This window comes from Hoplias malabaricus, chromosome 10, assembly GCF_029633855.1.
Source record: "Hoplias malabaricus isolate fHopMal1 chromosome 10, fHopMal1.hap1, whole genome shotgun sequence".
Classification (NCBI taxonomy): domain Eukaryota; kingdom Metazoa; phylum Chordata; class Actinopteri; order Characiformes; family Erythrinidae; genus Hoplias; species Hoplias malabaricus.
In genome coordinates this window covers 8,599,254-8,613,768 of record NC_089809.1, presented here as the reverse complement: position 1 = coordinate 8,613,768, position 14,515 = coordinate 8,599,254, and the positions used below count along the sequence as shown (strand labels likewise).

At 41.9% G+C, this 14,515-nt stretch overlaps 1 protein-coding gene across 2 annotated transcripts; it reads right to left on the bottom strand.

Annotated features, from left to right (window-relative positions):
* Positions 1–18: 18 nt before the first annotated feature.
* Positions 19–12,606, bottom strand: fam189b (family with sequence similarity 189 member B). 2 transcript variants are annotated; one of them, XM_066682749.1, is made up of 14 exons: positions 11,259–12,606; positions 9,385–9,441; positions 9,191–9,298; positions 8,697–8,810; positions 7,919–8,026; positions 7,614–7,774; positions 5,473–5,572; positions 4,623–4,695; positions 4,256–4,535; positions 3,767–4,095; positions 3,459–3,527; positions 2,996–3,162; positions 666–800; positions 19–276 (listed from the first exon to the last, which is right to left on the bottom strand). In XM_066682749.1, the coding sequence occupies exons 1-14, from the start codon at positions 11,463–11,465 to the stop codon at positions 19–21; spliced, it is 2,166 nt and encodes a 721-aa protein (XP_066538846.1). In that variant the 5' UTR covers positions 11,466–12,606. The 2 variants fall into 2 exon arrangements, with proteins under 2 accessions (XP_066538846.1, XP_066538847.1); XM_066682750.1 differs by having other exon boundaries at positions 4,256–4,484.
* Positions 12,607–14,515: the final 1,909 nt, after the last annotated feature.

The window sequence follows — 14,515 nt, the reverse complement described above, 5'->3', positions numbered from 1 at the left end:
AAATTGCCCCTTCGCTTTTCAGAGGGCAGACTCTGAATGAAGAGCTCCAGATGATCCATGTGGAGGTGGATGCAGCCTTCGCAGTGATATAGCAGAGGTAGAGCTCAGGTCACCGCAGCTGCGCAGATGGATGCCCTCTGCCCTCACCGGATCATAATCACGGCGACGGGCATTGTGCCGACTGTCGCTGTGGGAGTGGTGGTGCCCACGCCGATGGTGGTGGGCATGCTGCTGATACTGCTGCCCCCTGCTGGCACCCCAAGAGCTACGTAGAACCTATACACAAGCAGGAACACACAGAGTACTTGCCAACAACCAGCTAAAGTTGCTCAAGTTCATTTGCATGTGCACACTCATACTTGAAAATAGAACTGATTTTTACACAGAATACTGTCTAGCTATAGGTACAGATACAGCTGTCTTAGATGAATAAATACATAACAGTAATCAGCAACGGTGCTTTAAGAAAAGTATTAATAGAGATGATAACCTAATCTTAGGTTTATCAGTTTAACCTGTATTTATGTACTTTGCCAACACATTTAAATACACATCTGATCACTATTCACAGACCCGTTTCTCATGAAGGTATCCATACTTCAGTCTAAAATCAAGATCTTATAGCAGAAAAAGAGTACTTTGGGATATACAATTAATGTACTTACCTGATCAAGCGGTAGGTTTCCGTCTGTTCCTGCCCTTCTTTTAGGACCCTGACTACAGTTTACAGCATGCTCTGAAGCAGGGGCAAGATTTCGTTTGGACCTCTGTAGGAAACGCTGCACCAGCACTCTAGTCACCTGCACAGAAAGATAAGAGCACTAATTATTTGCCTCCTTTGACCCATCCTGATTTATTAGTAACTGTTCAGGGGACAGCATTTATAATTCAAAAGCAACATGAATGCCCAGGGTAAACTAGTACTTTTATATTTTGCATTCAACACTGGAACATTCAGGGCTCTCTAGGACTTCAGAGGAGGTCTAATTACAGGTAAATAAATAAATATAAAAAATGAAATGAATAATGAAAATATTCATTTTTGTTCATATTCATTCATTCATTCATTATCTGTAAGTGCTTATCCAGTTCAGGGTCGCGGTGGGTCCAGAGCCTACCTGGAATCATTGGGCGCAAGGCGGGAACACACCCTGGAGGGGGCGCCATTCCTTCACAGGGCAACACACACACACACACACACACTCACACTCACACCTACAGATGCTTTTGAGTCGCCAATCCACCTATTAACGTGTGTTTTTGGATTGTGGGAGGAAACCTACGCAGACACAGAGAGAACACACCACACTCCTCACAGACAGTCACCCGGAGGAAACCCACACAGACACAGGGAGAACACACCACACTCCTCACAGACAGTCACCCAGAGGAAACCCACGCAGACACAGGGAGAACACACCACACTCCTCACAGACAGTCACCCGAAGGAAACCCACGCAGACACAGAGAGGACACGCCACACTCCTCACAGACAGTCACCCGGAGGAAACCCACGCAGACACAGAGAGAACAGGCCACATTCCTCACAGACAGTCACCCGGAGTGGGAATCGAACCCACAACCTCCAGGCCCCTGGAGCTGTGTGACTGCGACATTACCTGCTGCACCACCGTGCCGCCCCCATTTTTGTTCATAATTAAATAAAAAAATTATAATTATCATATATTTCATACAGATTACACGTCAGGTATTTTTAATGCTTTTTGGTTGGCTTATAGCTTATGGAAATCAGAAACCAGTATCTCAAATGATTAGAGTTTTAAGTTTAAATGAATTACTATTCAAAGCGTATAGATATTGTGTATCTCTCAGTCTGGTTCAGAACAAGCACCCAAAATCATGTGGAAGACTGCTGACTTGACAGTTGTCCAGACGATGATCATCAACACCCAGAGGAGGATAAGACACAGAAGGTCACACATTAGTGAAAAGGCTGCCTGTTCATAGAGTGCTGTATCAAAGTATATTAATGGAAAGTTGACTGGAAGGGGAAAATGTGGTAGGAAAAGGTGCACACACAGCAGCGATCATCACAGCCTTGAGGAGATTGTCAAGAAAAGTCGATTCAAGAACTTGTGAGTGCTTCACAAGGAGTGGACTGAGGCTGGTGTCAGTGCATCAAGAGCCACCACAAACAAATGACTCCAGTAAAGGGGCTACAACTACAAGCAAGATACACAGACACAAGGTACAAAATGCAAGATACACAGTGCTAACTACTACCAATCGAGTCACTGACCATGATATTATTGTGCTTCACTAGCTAGCCAACTCTTCAGACCTGAACCCTAGAAAGAATCTACGAGTTATTGTCAAGAGGAAGAAGCACTAAGGAGCTGAAGACCACTACTACAGCAACCTGGGCTTCAGTAATATCTCTGCAATGCCACAAGCCCACTGCAATCATGCCATGCCGGATTGTTGCAGTAATTAAAGGTACAGGAGCCCCAACCAAGTACTGAGGGTATTAATGAACAGCTTGATATATGTCACTCTACATGCAATCAATATAAAATATTTGCCAATTTATCTTTCTGAATTATGAACAAAATGTTTTTGATGATATTCTTATTTACCGAATATTCTAATGCACCTGTGTATTTCTTATTTTTAAAAATATTCACCTGGACATTTAGGTGCTGAAAAGATCACTTCTCTTTAAGTTTAGTTCCCTGTATAGATTCGTATTGTTTGTTGTGCTTAAACTCCACTATTATTTTAGTGATCTTTTGATGAACTACTCAATATTGGTTGGAAATAAAAGATTTAAAATACAGGAGGTCAAAATGAAAAATTGTCCAATCATTTTACCTAGAACATACTGCCAAGCAAGTGCTCCATTTATTAGGCCTTTGGAATTATGACTGTCAGAACAAACCAGCTGTACTGAGACAGAATTTATTCACAACAGAGAAACAAATCTTATTAAACAGCGTTTTTTTACCAGTTCGCTCTTAGCTCCAGTAAGACTTACTTTAAGGTCTCCCAAAGATCGAGCACAGTCTTTAGGAACACGCAGAGAGCTGGCTGGAGGCTGTTTGGATGGCAGTTGTTCTGTGCCAACTTTTAGACTGCTCTTTCTGAGTAGGGAACCAGTGGTTGCCAAAGGAGAACGCTGCAGCAGGCAAGCCTCTGATCGGCCTGACAAAAAAAAAAAAAAAAAGTTTCTAGGGGACAGACTAAGCAGTGCACATTTAGCAAAATCCAAAATTATATTCATGGTACTTGCAGACACTGGACTTTCTTTTAAAATGAAATGCAGTTTGATTGGTACCACCACAGAGGAAGGAATTACTTTGAATTAGTTTTGCTATATATTATTTACTGTTGATTTTGACCAAATCGTTTTAGATACTTTTTATTACATAATGCCATTTCTATCACTCAGATTAACATACCCTTGTAAATGTCAGTCAGTTAGACCTTAGAATCCTTACCTGTGTCTTGTGAGGTATGAGAACCACTCTCACCCATTCTTTTGCTGTCCACTGGGCCGGTGAAATCACCTAGAAATTACAACATAAAACTGATTATGTTTTAAAAAAAAATCCATGTAGAAAAAGGTATGAACAAACAAGATTTATATTTGTTTGGGAAAAAATAATACTGAAAAACATTGAATCAAATACAAACAAAATACTTTTTTTGTATTAATGTTTAAACATTTTTTGCATTTATTCTCATGTGATATCACATTTACTGCTAAATAAATTGAAATACGCTCTCGGCTTATGCACTCAGGCACCTGTGTCAGTGGAAGAGGTCAGTCCTGGTTCACTGTGGGATCTAACAAGGGGGAGGAGAGCATCACTGTCCCTTCTGTCCTGGCCCCCACGCTGATGAACACATGGTCCTGAGTGTAGGATGGAAGCTGCATTGCTTTGCTGATCTTGAGCTGCTGAGGGGGCAGAAGCATGTGAACTAGCAGCATCAGAGGAGGAGCCTCGTCTAGACGGAGAGCAGGGACAAACTCGGATTTCCGGGACTGAGGATCGCTGTGACGTAGTGCTACCCATCATCTCTAACTGTGAACAACTACTGGCCCATAGTGCTTGCCGTAGCATTAGTGGAGACCTGTAGATAAGACAAAAACAGATGGGGGATTCAGCAACATTAATATTATAACACTGCATTTAAGAAACACACCTTGGCTCATGAACCATGTTAGTGATGAGGGTAAGACTCTGTACATTTGATTTTCTACCTTGTTACTGCTTCAATAATTTGCTTTTACCTGTAGGTGGAGGTATTGTAGGTGCTGGGAGAGGAGCATGAATTGGATCTCTCTCCTCTGAAGCATCGGCGAGCCGGAGGGGGAATCGCCATCCCCTCAGGATGTGGGGTGGGGCAGCGGAAGCTGACATACTCTCCCCCCTCCCCTCCCTCACTGGACCCTCGCGTCCGAGAACGCACCCCTACCCTCACCTCCAGTAGGCATGAGTCCTCAGACGGCGAACTGTCATCTGGAATATCCACAATCTCAGACATCAACAGAGAGCCACTATCCATCGACACTATGAAAGAGAGACAGAGTGTACACAGAGAGGAGGCATTAAAGAGAAAGAGAAGAGATTAGACAGAGCAACCGCAGTGATACACACCTTCACCACTGAAAGCTGTTGAAGTCCCTCTCTCAGCAGACAGCTCACCAGCATGGGTGTCAAACACGGTGGCCTGCACACAGAGAATATCAAACAAGCATGAATGTGAGTACACAGGTTCAAATTCCTGATCGTTTATAGATCATTATTAAATTACTTAAAAATCAGTCAAATTAGGCCGTTTCTAAAGAATTCACAAGACTTTCTAAAGTTTATCCTGAAATGGGTTCCATCACATGAACTTTATGTATAAATCTTTATTTACTGAAACACAGGAGAAAATGAGGCTCCTCTCTCGGTTCAGATGTGACCCTTAAGAATACAAATCAACATTCTGAACATATTTCAGCTGAAATTTGCATCATCTACAGCACATAAAATGGTGAAAAGTTTCAGGAAATAGATTCTGCAGATATTGCAGTGTGTGTAGGGCAAGGTCGAAAACCACTGTTAAGTGTGCGACCTTTGAGCCTTCAGACAGCACTGCATGAGAAGCTGTAGTGCTACTATGATAAATATAGACACATGGGAGTACTTCAGAAAACTGCTATCAGTGAACACAGTGTGTCGCTGCATCAGGAAATGCAGTCTGAAACTCTGTTACACAAGAAAAATGCGTGTATTAATTGTAGGCATTGAGTTTTCTGAACACAAGCTCCTCTAAGATGTTCCCAACGACTTGTTTCTGGCAAAATGATGAGGATTTTCCCTCTTTAACACACTTCAAAGAGAAATAGTTAACAGAAAGGGTCTCTGAACAGGCTGATCATTTTACTCATTGACAAATGGCTGGGTGCAGAAAAAAGGATTTAAATTCAGATTTAGTTTGAATGTTCCACTGCAGACTTACCTGGCTGGAAGCCCTTTGGCCCATCACTGCTTCGTATGGTGGAGGACAGTCTGTAGGATACAGAGGAACTGGACTCTCCATTGATCCATTGTATGTGATACTGCAAAAACAGCAAGGATATATATTAGAATCAATCACAGAAAACACAGGCGTAGGTGAGAATGTACAACTTGTTACACCAACTCATTTTTTAAACAGCGGTATACTGAGTAATATCATTATTGTGTTTTATTGTGCTTAGAGAAATACAGAAAACTTTGGTCAGTGAGCAGTAACTGGCTAAAACACTGTGGTATATATTTTATGTAAAATACGTTGATAAAATGTTTAACCAATGCATTTTTAAATGAATATGTAAATGTAAAGCTGTATAATTAATACTTAATTCATTTAGTTTTCCAGGGGGAAGAATGTAAGCAGTGGGTTTAGTTATGACTTTCCATAGGTTTCTTCGGGTCATTTAGGAAAATCAATATCTACACAGTAGCTTTCATTACAAGAAAATGTCAGGTCAACAAAAATAAAATAGTTTTTTAAGCTCTGTTGTAAGTGCTCTGTTACAATGAAAAAACATGAATATTAATAGGACTAGGTAGGAATGGAGAATTTCAGAAGGGAACCGGGGAGTTGAAAGCTAATTAGGATGTGATGGTGTTACATACAGAGTTTAAATAAAGAGGGTTAATGTCTTAATGGCCCACAGCCCTTACGTCTTTAGAGGTTGACCTTATTAAACACACCTGAATCAACACTAAATTCAGAACGCTTTAATGTATAATGTATTAGAATGCATTTGCTCTTATGAAATCTTTAACACAGTTTGCTGATACCAATCTGATGCAATTTAAAATGTGTATATTTTAGCGATCTAAGTGCGCACCATAACAGACTGTGTGTCGCACTTATACTGCACTTAACTTCTCTCTAGGTTTGAGCACTGACCAGATGCTGGGTGTTGCACTTACTATGTTTTGTTCTTTCTAGATATCAGCACCGGCCCTTGTTCTGAGCTCAAGGGGAGATTGGACTCAACCTATTTGTGCCAGTGAGTATAAACATTCTGAATGAACACTAAGCACTTTAGTGAGTCGCTCTGGCTCAGCAGGTAGTGTCGCAGTCACACAACTCCAGGGGGCTTGGAGGTTGTGGGTTCGATTCCTGCTCCGGGTGACTGTCTGTGAGGAGTGTGGTGTGTTCTCCCCGTGTCCGCGTGGGTTTCCTTTGGGTACTCCGGTTTCCTCCCACAGTCCAAAAACACACGTTGCAGGTGGATTGGTGACTCAAAAGTGTCCGTAGGTGTGAGTGTGTGAGTGAATGTGTGTGTGTGTTCGTGTTGCCCTGTGAAAGATTGGCGCCCCCTCCAGGGTGTATTCCTGCCTTGCGCCCAATGATTCCAGGTAGGCTCTGGACCCACTGCGACCCAGAACTGGATAAGCGGTTACAGATAATGAATGAATGAATGAGTCGCTCTGGAAAAAAGCTAAATGCTGCTAAATGCTGTAAATATAAATGTGATAATACAAGGCATAGCAGGCTGCGGTAAATTCACATTGTAAACAATGTCACATTTTGGCATTACTTTGATCTTTTTTAATTTTCTTGTCTAAAATGTTAAGGTATGTTTAACATTGACTTTGATACTACTGTTTTTCACCAGATGTGAGTGTAAACAGGTTTACATTTAATGTCTAACTAAACACATGGTCAGAAATCTTGCAGGTTGCAGATTACATGTCGATATGTGGTGTATCTAATACAGTGGTTCAAGCAAATTGCAAAAAACAAAGAATCAGGAATAACATACTGAACATATAACTGATCTTTCTCTGAATTGATGCTGAAGGAACGATGAAGAGGCTTTTTCTTGGGTCTACCACAGAACCAATAAGGGTTATAGCCCACCCAGTGTAATCGGTGGTGGCTTGCCAGTATTCAGTCCACCTAGAAGAACCCAGTGTGCTCCCCTACTGCCTGCCACTGACAGGTTTATTTCAGCTAGCGAGCAATGTGGGCACTGGGACATTGTAGAGCACGAGTCCTCAGCACAGAATGTGTGCAATCCCCATTTTATGGATCGAATAGCTGCATTGTAATTTGCCATACATCACAGTTTTAGTGCACTGTATGTGTAAAGTCCTCACCTTTGAGCATCAGTCTCAGAACTGCAGGTGTATTCAGGTGGGTAGTAAGGAGGTGGGGGTATAGGGGGGACGAACTCTTCAAAATCCATCATGTTAGTTAGAAAGGCGTCCTGGGGAGTGGTGCATTCTGGGTTAACTGAGCGAGTGCGATGAGGAGCCAACTACAAAAAAACAGGAGAGGAAATTTTCCTTCACCAAACAGTAATATGTTCTGAGGAAATTGATGTTGTCTTTGTAAACAAAGTGAAAATGTTTTATACTGAGTCAAAGCATTGCCTGTCTGTCTAAACAGGTCTAAAACTCACCAGATGCAGCAGATCCAGAGAGAAAATATGAATGCTGCAGGTAACGGTTGACAGAGTGCAGATGATAGTGGAGAGTATACTAAGCCCACAGGCACTAAACAGCAGATCCTACAGCAAAACATATATCCAACAATCAGGATGCTTTCATATAAATGGACACAGAGCTGTCCCAAAACCATGCGCACATTTGTGACACACAAACACAAAAGTATTTGTGCTTTTTTATATCAATTTCTTTACAGTCTTCTGCAAAACTGCGTGTTCATTGATGATTACAAGCTCATCAACACAAGACTTTTGACATTCCTCCCTCTGAGCTTTACAGTAAACTTAGTGCAGTCTGGTTCGAAAACACCTTCAGTCCTCATCTACACACTCCACACACGCCTAGTCAGAGTCACTCAGTTATATGAATTAAAACCTTTCGAAACCTTCTGAAACAGAGGATTTTTTAATGATTTTATGAAATACCTTGAAATATGTATAACATTATTTTATTAAAATGTTCAAATATATTTTGGTGCAACTTTATACGCACTGTAAATGATTCACAACATCTGAAGAGCATGCAGCACATCAGTCTAATTTCTTGAGTCCCCCCCCCCCCCTAATTCCTTGTGCATAACTCTTCCCCTGCTCTAAACACTCTAAAGAGGAAGCTCTTCATAAATTCAAAGCAGCTGTGTATTGAACTTATGACACAAAATAAACTACAGGGAGAACAGATGGTAAATAGAAAACACAGGGCAGATATTTGCATTTAATTTAAAAAACCCACCTTGAGCTTATGTCGCACTGACTGGCAGTCTGTCTGCAGGTACAGAACTAAAGTCTCATCCTCTGAAGGGCACGCATGCTTGGGGTCACAGCATGAACAAAGACCATTCCCCACCTGTAACATAGATACACCCATACATATACACAATAAGAAATGAGAAGAGAAGAGAAGAGAAGAGAAGAGAAGAGAAGAGAAGAGAAGAGAAGAGAAGTGAATAAAATAAATATATAATGTAAAAAAAACATTACGATAAGAAAGGAGAAAAGAAGAGAAGAGAATAAATATATAATGTAAAAAAACATTACAGTAAGAAGGGAGAAGAGAAGAGAACAGAACAGAAGAGAATAAAATAAATATATAATGTAAAAAACCATTACGATAAGAAAGTAGAAGAGAAGAGAAGAGAAGAGAAGAGAAGAGAAAAGGATAAAATAAATATATAATGTAAAAAAAACATTACGATAAGAAAGGAGAAGAAATAGAGGCAAGGTTACCTGGCAGCTGAGGTAAGATTTGACCATCTGGGCATTCTGACAGGACAGCATGGAGCCAGCCAGGCTGAGAATAACACACACCGCAGACAGCAGCATGAAGAGGGATACCTGCACAAAACAACCTTCCATCTTACTCAACATAAACACACACCACACACTCAAGGCTGTTTTCACAATGAGTAGACAGGACATACCACCAGGGTGAAAGGTCTCCTCCATGATATCACACCAACGATTCCTGAAGCCACAACCTGTACAATGACAAGGCCAGATATGAACCACAGATCACTGCAGCTAACTGATCATTTTCAAGCCCCACCCTTAAAACTACACTGACCAATCCAACCTTGGCAGCTATGGTATATGGTCTAGAATGTGTCTACTGTTAACCAGAACTTTCTTTCAAAGTCCCTGACTCCTCTGAGGCTGGTGATGATTAGAGATGATTAGACGAGGCAGGCAGCAGAAACAAAATCCTGGCGCGGATGTTTACTTTCGCCCCTTCTGATATTTAGTCAAATGCTGGATGATAAACATGAAACTAAATGTGAGGTATTCATCACTGTTAATACTCAATAACAGGTGGAATGTCCATGTCAGATTGAAATGATTTGTTAGTGGAAGAACTGTAGTTTTAAATTTCAGGGCAGCCATAAAAGCGTGGCTTAGTAACAGTGTGTGGGAGCATGTTAGCTCATTAACGAGTGGAACTGGCATGGGCTAAACTAGTGGAAAAAAATGCAATGGGTCCTAGGTTTGTGGGTTCACTCCCCACCTTGGGTGTGTTCTCCCCCTGTAAGCGAGGGTTGCCTTCTGGTGTTCTGGTTTCCTCCCGCAGTCCAAAAACTCGTTGGTAGGTGCTTTCACTCTGCAAGTGTTCATAGTTGTGAGTGTGTGAGTCTGTGACTGACAGGCGCCCTGTCCAGCGTGTGTTCTTACCTTGCACCCAATGTTTTCATGAAGGCTCAGGACCTACCTCAACCGTGAATAGGATGAAATGGTTCAAACTGTCCCTTTAGCCCTCTGTTGGGACCATGGCTAAGAGAACATGAGTGGCTTTAAATTTTAGGTGGTAAGATGTTAATAGGAGCATCAATACATACCTCACATTTAGCATCTTGTCCTGTATAGTGCAGTTTAAAAGAAACGAAGTGTCTACAACATATTCAGTAACTTTAATGTGTTATTGTCCTCTGACCAAATTCATCAAACCTTCTGAGGCGCGTGTAAGGTACTGCTATGAAGGAAGCGGTGGTTCAAGTTTCTCCATTGCATAGGCTATACGTAGCTTAGCTGTGTCGTATTCAAGTGTGCGCATTCAGAAATTGCAGCCATTTTATTAATTTCTTTTGAAGTGGTCAGATTTATAGACAAATTTATCCAACAAGCAGTCAAGACTTTTGAAGTGTCCGTGTGCAATATTTCTCCTGCATTTCATCCCCGAGGACTGCTCATGACATTTGTATGGTTCTATATAACAAACATAAAAATGTATTCCAGATTATTATTATTATTATTATTTTACATTACGAATTAAAAGTGGCTTGTCTGTTTTAAGTGTCATCATAAAGTTAGGGCAGTGGTTCCCAACGCTGGGGGTGCATGGAGATATTGCAGGCAGGGGCGCAGCAAGGCAAATAGGCAAATCAATAAATAGGCCCACATAATACATATCACTTGCAATAATACAACTTTAAAAGAAAATTTTCACGTTATTTAGTTTTGCTCAATAAAAAGCTGCAGTTTTTATGAATGACCGTGTTTAAAATTTGGAAAGTTTGGAATGCAGATGTGTGTGTGTGTGTGTTGTGTTGGTCTGGTTCATTGAGTGTATAAAAAAGAAACCCTAGCTATCCAAATCCCCCTCTTTGGAACACTTCAGGTTCAACACAGAAATGCCCAGTCAGGCTGCTGGCTGCTGATGCCCCTCATAATGCACCTTATTGCAAGCCTATAAACAACACATGCACATGTTTACAAGGTAGAGACAAGAACAGAGAGGGAGAGAGAGAGAGAGAGAGAGAGAGAGAGAGAGAGAGATGTAAAAGTGGTGGGGAAAAAGACTTACGAAAAATCCGGCCCAGAAGGGGCAGGACTGGCGGACACGGGGTGAGGAGGTGAAGGTCAGGCTGGTGAAGCTAAAAGCAAGCACCATGCTGCCGAGGGCGAGGTGACACAGGCCCAGGTAGAGAAGCACCCGTGCGCTCGACCTGCCCGAGAAATTGCGTGAGACCGACACCGATACCACGCTGCTGGAGTCCGACGGAGAGGGCATCGTTATTCTGTAGCTGGTGGTGGATTTGTTGGCTTGTTGGTTAAAACTAACCCAAAACGTTTCTTTTTCTCTCAAAGTATCAGTGAATTCCGAACTTTTTTAAGTCAACGCAAACTAGAGATTTGAATGTGACTTGACAGAAAAGACTCATTTCTAATAACTCCACAGGCCAGTGAATGAATGCTAATGCTAATCGACCCAGACTGAAATGTATAGTATTTTCCTCCGTCGCTCCACAGCTAGCGATACGGCTTTCCCAGTTTGTTTTAAAAACACATTTTCCGGGACAATTTACACATTTATCACCACGGCAGCTTTTGGTTGTGAAATGCTTTTTATATCTAATTTTTTATAAGTTCCAACATCTATAATATCTACATTATCTCCCCTGAACTGGTGAAACCACCTACTGACCTCACAAATAAGTGCTAAACCAGTCATAATTTGATCACAAGTTTGACAAAAATATTAACATTTATCTAGTGGACGTCCAGACTGCATACATGTATTTATAGACGTGTAATAACGTTTCAAAACTACAGTAACGGTTTTTTTTACCAGCATCTGGTCATTAGTAGCTAAGGTTAGTAATAAATGCAGCCCCTGTGGCTTATATACACTTGTCCAGGACTTAACTAATATGTTCAAGACGTTTGACCCATTCTCCTATTGTCCAGGTGTTTTCCACGCCAGGAGAATTGTTGAACTAAGGTTAATTTCCAGAATGAATGGTGTCCGTGAGCGGTGTAATTATCAGACTCCCGGTCCCGGTTCCACTGCAGTACCGGAGCTGCAGCGCCCCCTCCCCCTGCGGGCCTTTCCGTTTCTCCGGGTGGAGGAGAAGGGAGGCGGCCAAGCCCCCGAGGCTCTGCCCCGCTCCTGGTTCCGGTGCGACGGAGAGCCTCCCGGCCCCGCAAAGACTCACTCTTCGTGGCTTCGTGGCGTGAAGACACCTCATAAAAGTAAAGGAAATGGACAAACAGATACAAACATCGTCCGTAAATTTGTAAAAAAATAACTAGTCAGCGCTGGCTCTGTGGTTAGCGGACCTGCGGTCGACCGTTATTTTCCTCAATTCGCTGAACGGTTTAAAAGGGTCTGTTTTAACGGTCGCTGCGGTCAGAACGTTACCGTTTTCTCTCCGGTAGTGTTTTATTCGTCCCGACGAATCCCCCCTCTTCTTCTCCCCGCAGTCACGCGGAGTGCCGTCCCGTCCTGTACAGTCCCGTTATATTGTTATTATGTATTTTTATTATTATTAGTATTATTATTATTATTAATGAACGTCTATCATAACATGGCATACATAGAAAGGGTGGGAAATAAATAAAGCAGAGGAATAAAAACAATAAAAGGATGATTTTAAAGAAAAGCACAAGCCACACGTCCTGTTAACGTGAGCATCCGCGGTGCGCGTGCGCTACGTCATTGCCGAAACGTGAGGGCGCGCTCCCTTTATTCACACGCGGTTTCGTGTATTCACAGCTCCCTCCCCCTGCATTTCCACAGTCCGCCTTAACGTTAACCGTTCACGTTTTAAACCGTGTTTAACTTAAAAACTCCCTGTAGTGTGTTATAACAGTAATAAAGGAACAGATGTACTCGGTAACGTTACAGCTCGCGCGGTCGTTGCGGCACCATTGGCTCGAGCGCGCGCGCGCCCTGATGCTGCGCAAGGGCACGTTGCTTAGCGACGCGCTTCGCTTCGTCCTCAGAACGCTGGCATTATTGCGCATGAGCGAACCCCTCAGCATCCTACAGCGTTGAACTTCGTTTAACGAAACCGTGCAAGTAGACGTTAAAAAGACTCTGAAAATACTTTTAAAATAATAAAGTATGACACATATCTAAAGACGATGTGTACTTAGTTACTTTGATTTTGCACTAGTAATATAACTTTGTAAGCTCTAAACCCCTTGTACCGTGACCTTGAATTGGATAAGTGATTACAGACAATGAATGAATGAATAAACCCCTGGTTGATTTCATCATAATACCAAGAGGAGAAATAAGACTCGCTCTGTGTTAGAAACTGTGCCCTATTCACTAACTTTGATGTTCTGCCATTTTGTAGTGGTTCACTGCAAAAAGTGCTGTTCACTGAAAACCATTACAGGTGACGACTTCCTGAAGCTGATTAAAAGAACACCACTTTGAAAAATCTAAAGTAAAAAAAAAAACATATTCTAACACTTTATTGTTTACTACATAATTCCATGTGTTCCTTCAGATTTAATGTCTTCCATATTAATTTACAATGTAGTGGGAGAGAAAAAAATCAAATTATATATATATATATATATATATATATATATATATTTTTTTTTTAATGAGTCCAAACTCAGGGTGGGACAGCTGATAGGGACTGCTGGCCACTGCTACAGGGACCTGGAGGTTGGGGGTTCGAGTCCCGCTCCAGGTGACTGTCTGTGAGGAGTGTGGTGTGTTCTCCCTGTGTCTGTGTGGGTTGCCTCCCACAGTCCATAAACACACATTGGTAGGTGGATTGGTGACTCAAAAACTGTCCGTAGGTGTGAGTGAATGTGTGTGCTGCCCTGTGGCAACATGTGCCCCCTTCAGGTTGTTCCCTGGTTTTCCCCCCAATTCCCTGGTTGCGCCCAATGATTCCTGGTAGGCTCTGGAAACACTGCAACACTGAACTGGAGAAGCGCTTATAGATAATGAATGCATGGATGTCTCCAAACTTCTGACTGGTACTGCACATTCACAATAAAAGAAAATGGCCCAAAACAAAGGAAAGCCTCTCAGATCAGAGTGGGCAGGTTACTGTATATATCCTTTCCTTACAAATACAAATGTAATCATTATATTGAAAGATACACATTGCATTGTTTTTCTGTTTGGAACTTGTTTTCATAACAAACTTGTTGCAGATACATATTTAACCAAATCATTCATTCATCTTCTGTCAATGCTTCATCGCAGAAAGAGTCAAAACTGGAGCCTATGAGAGTTGAGGATCAAACGCCAGGAGGTGAACGGTAGTAACATTACCTCTAGCACTATTTTGCCACTCTTAACAGGTTTAA